The sequence below is a fragment of the Geospiza fortis genome, unplaced genomic scaffold, assembly GCF_000277835.1.
Source record: "Geospiza fortis unplaced genomic scaffold, GeoFor_1.0 scaffold11, whole genome shotgun sequence".
NCBI classification, from domain to species: Eukaryota; Metazoa; Chordata; class Aves; order Passeriformes; family Thraupidae; genus Geospiza; species Geospiza fortis.
Window position 1 is genome coordinate 4,192,843 of NW_005054304.1, and position 3,281 is coordinate 4,196,123.

A 3,281-nucleotide genomic window follows, 5' to 3' on the forward strand; every position below is an offset into this window, starting at 1 on the left:
TCATGAGGACCAGCTCCCTGTAAGCTCTCTTGGCATGAGTTTGGTTCTGAAATGGTCTGCTGAGCTTCTTAATGGCCACATTTCTGTCAAGGACGGCATCATATGCAGCACTGTAGTGATGACAAACACAGGGGTTATGCATCTTAGAGGGTATCCAGTACTTCTCATGGCAAATTCCTGAACCTCAGGTCCACCTTTTCCTTTGGTTTTTCCACTGAGAAAAATACTGGGACAAAAGAATAAGAGAGTTTCTAGTAAAAAAAAAAAAAGTAAGAGATCAATAGTAAATGTAGCACCACATCAGCAGAAGACAGCCTACACCACCACTTCTGAACTCCAACTCCATTGGAAATTAACACTTATTTTCAAGGGGTGGGGGAAAAAATTAAGTAACTTCAGATAAAAATACAATAAAAACTGGATGAGAAGGAAGTTGTTTCATAAAGCAACTCTCTGAGCATGGCTACAGCAGAAAAGGGTTTTGCTTTTTCTGTCTCAGTTAAGAACACTTTCATAACATGGCTCAACAACCAAGAGCCCACTTACCCCAAATGAATTTTGTGTTTTCCTTATGATATTTCTAATGGAGTCAAGTTATTTAGTCATTCTTTGAGACCATATCATTCAATTCCAATAACATACCTAGAAACAGAACCATTTCACAAGGATTTTTACTGATTCCTGGTAACAAAAATATTTGTTACGTATGCACAGTTACAACTTTTGAAAATGAAGAAATACATTGTTTGAGAAGTGAACTTTTAAAGCTGGGGCCCCAAAATGCTCCTTAAACTTGTATGTGTTTTTCACAACCTTCAGCTATTTTTATAAATGTTACTTACGTATTTGAAACACTTATTTTGCTGGTTCAAATCTGACTACATAATTTCTGGCTTCTAAATACCATAAAGGACACTAAGTTCTAGAAGCATTCCCAAATGGACAGCAATCTCAGACCCTCTTCCGGATTTTTCCTTTTACCAAGAAAGAGGAATGGCATGACACAAGTTTTCTGCTAGTCCATGAAAAGCAACAGTGTAATTCCCAGGAGATAAATCAACCAAAACACTCATTGTTCTAAAAATTGCTTTCCTAAGCATGAAGTAAATACTCGGAATCCTGCAAATTTTCTTCTCATTAACCCTTGCTTACTTCAGACACTCAGTGAGAGAGGCTAACTAACCAATTTGAGCAGAAGCATGCAAGCATCAGAAGCTTAGTCACAAAGCCAACAAAAATGTACAGCTGTTCCAAATAGGTAAGAAACTGTTGGGAATGTTTGTCTGGGAAACCACACAAGAAGAGAAGGATCAGAAATACTGAATTTCCACTACATCTGCATAAATAACACACCAAATGCATCCCACAAATTAGAACAAAGGTGATGAGAAGTTTGGCAAAGATTACTTTTAGGACTTATTTAGGAAGTCTCTTGAGAGTGCGTCTAGGGAAGTGATCTTTTCACAGCCACATCTGGAGTTCTGGGTGGTACTCCAGGCTCCCCAGTATGGGAAAGATAAAGACTGGAGCACTTCCACTGATGACCTATGAAGTTTATTAGGGACTGGAACATCTGTCATACAGGGAGCAGCTCGGTGAGCTGGAGAAGCTTAGCCTGGAGAAGGCTTAGGGTGGATCTTATCAATTTTCCTAAGTATCTGCCCGGAGGAGTAAAGAAGATGGAGCCAGACTCTTCCAGTGGTCCTGGGCAATCTGCTTTAGTTGACTCTGCTTTGAACAGCTGGGTTGGATCAGGTGTCCAATATCATCCATTCTGTCAGTTGGTAACAATTCTTTATTCTCCTATTCATGAATAAGGCATGTAACTTCCATGACCCAGCTAGTCACACGCACAAACAAAAATACTGCACTCACCAGTTAAACCATACAAGCAGCAGCTTAGGTGACAAGGCTATCAGAGATCCAGCCTGACTTGATTTCTCTCTAGCCACAGAATTTCACTCAACTAAACCTTGTGTTAGGAGGAACATGACATGTGATTTACAGCCTGACAGTATGTAGCAGAAAGCAAACCTCCTGTAGGAGCTGTCAGAACTGTGTCTCTCATTCTGAGGTAGTTCAGCCAAAACAGGGCATCCTAAAGGCCACAGCTAAAATACCCTTTAGTTCCATTAAGAAAGCATTGAACAAATAGGATGCAAAGCCCAAAGATTTAAATATACAGGAACTTTCAACAGTTAAATATTCTGTCCCTATTGTTCATGGACATATACTGCAAATATACTCCAGCAGACAAATCTCTCAGCTAATCCATATTACTTGATCACCCAACTTCTTTTAGGATGAAACGCCTATATAAGACTCATCTGAGCTGAGTAAGAGTACTGTGAATCATTTTAATAATCTTTTTTCATATTTTAATCTCACTAGATACATCATAAAATTACTGACTAGGAGTTAGAAAACAACAAAAGTTTGAGCAAACATTTTCTTCAGCTTCTGATCTCTTTGCTTTTCTGAATTTTCTCTCACTGTCAAAGCAACAGACAAAACAATCAATCTAAAATCAGAAAACCAAAGGCTTCTTAAGCAGTTGGCTTTTATGATCAATTCCTGCCCCTTTGTATACCATGGAAGAACTAAAGTTCCTAATCCCTTGTAGAGGATATTTACTTTGAGACACAAGGATGTTGACTGCAATTCTATCATGGTCTTCTGTCAAATGGAAGGTGCCCAACTACTTGAAGAAGTCATTACATAAATTCATTGCCCTGGGTAAATCCAGAGCCCTGATGGGTTTTTTCTGCGCTCACCAGAAAGAAGCTTTGGTTTGCAGCCAGCCAACTCTGCACTTCACTACACTGAAACTACAGACACCAGATGTAGGTCCTCTCTCTGCTGCTTGCTACACAAAATCCTTACCTTGGAACACCGAGGTTAGTACTGATGATAAGCCTCCCTAAGACAAACTTCAGTCACTGGCAGAAGAGTGGCTCTATAAACACTTGGCTCCAGGGATCAGGAATAAGAGAGAGAGTAATGAGTGTCTGTGAACTCTGGTGAAAAGGCTGAGTGTGAAAGTCACTCTAAATCTCAAATAAGAGACTGGACTTGCATCTAAAAGAGTTTCTCTGGAAACTCTATCATAACACCTCTTGCTCAACTGTGAATTTATTTTTTAATTTGTACAGTTTCTTGATTTTATAGCAGACTCTAAATTACCCCTGGTCTTGTAATAAAATGATAACTTTACTGCAACATGAGCTCAGAAAAATCCTCAGAGTTTACTACCATGTCTCTGGCAGCTGTACAGACAGAAA

General features: G+C 39.3%; 1 protein-coding gene across 1 annotated transcript in view; it reads right to left on the reverse strand.

Annotated features, from left to right (window-relative positions):
• Positions 1 to 3,281, reverse strand: part of LOC115949522 (mitogen-activated protein kinase 10-like) — a 92,106-nt gene that overhangs the window by 812 nt on the left and 88,013 nt on the right. The window contains exon 6 of the mRNA XM_031066478.1: positions 1 to 110. Within this exon, the coding sequence (XP_030922338.1) occupies positions 1 to 110 (110 nt within the window). The remainder of the gene's footprint in view (positions 111 to 3,281) is intronic.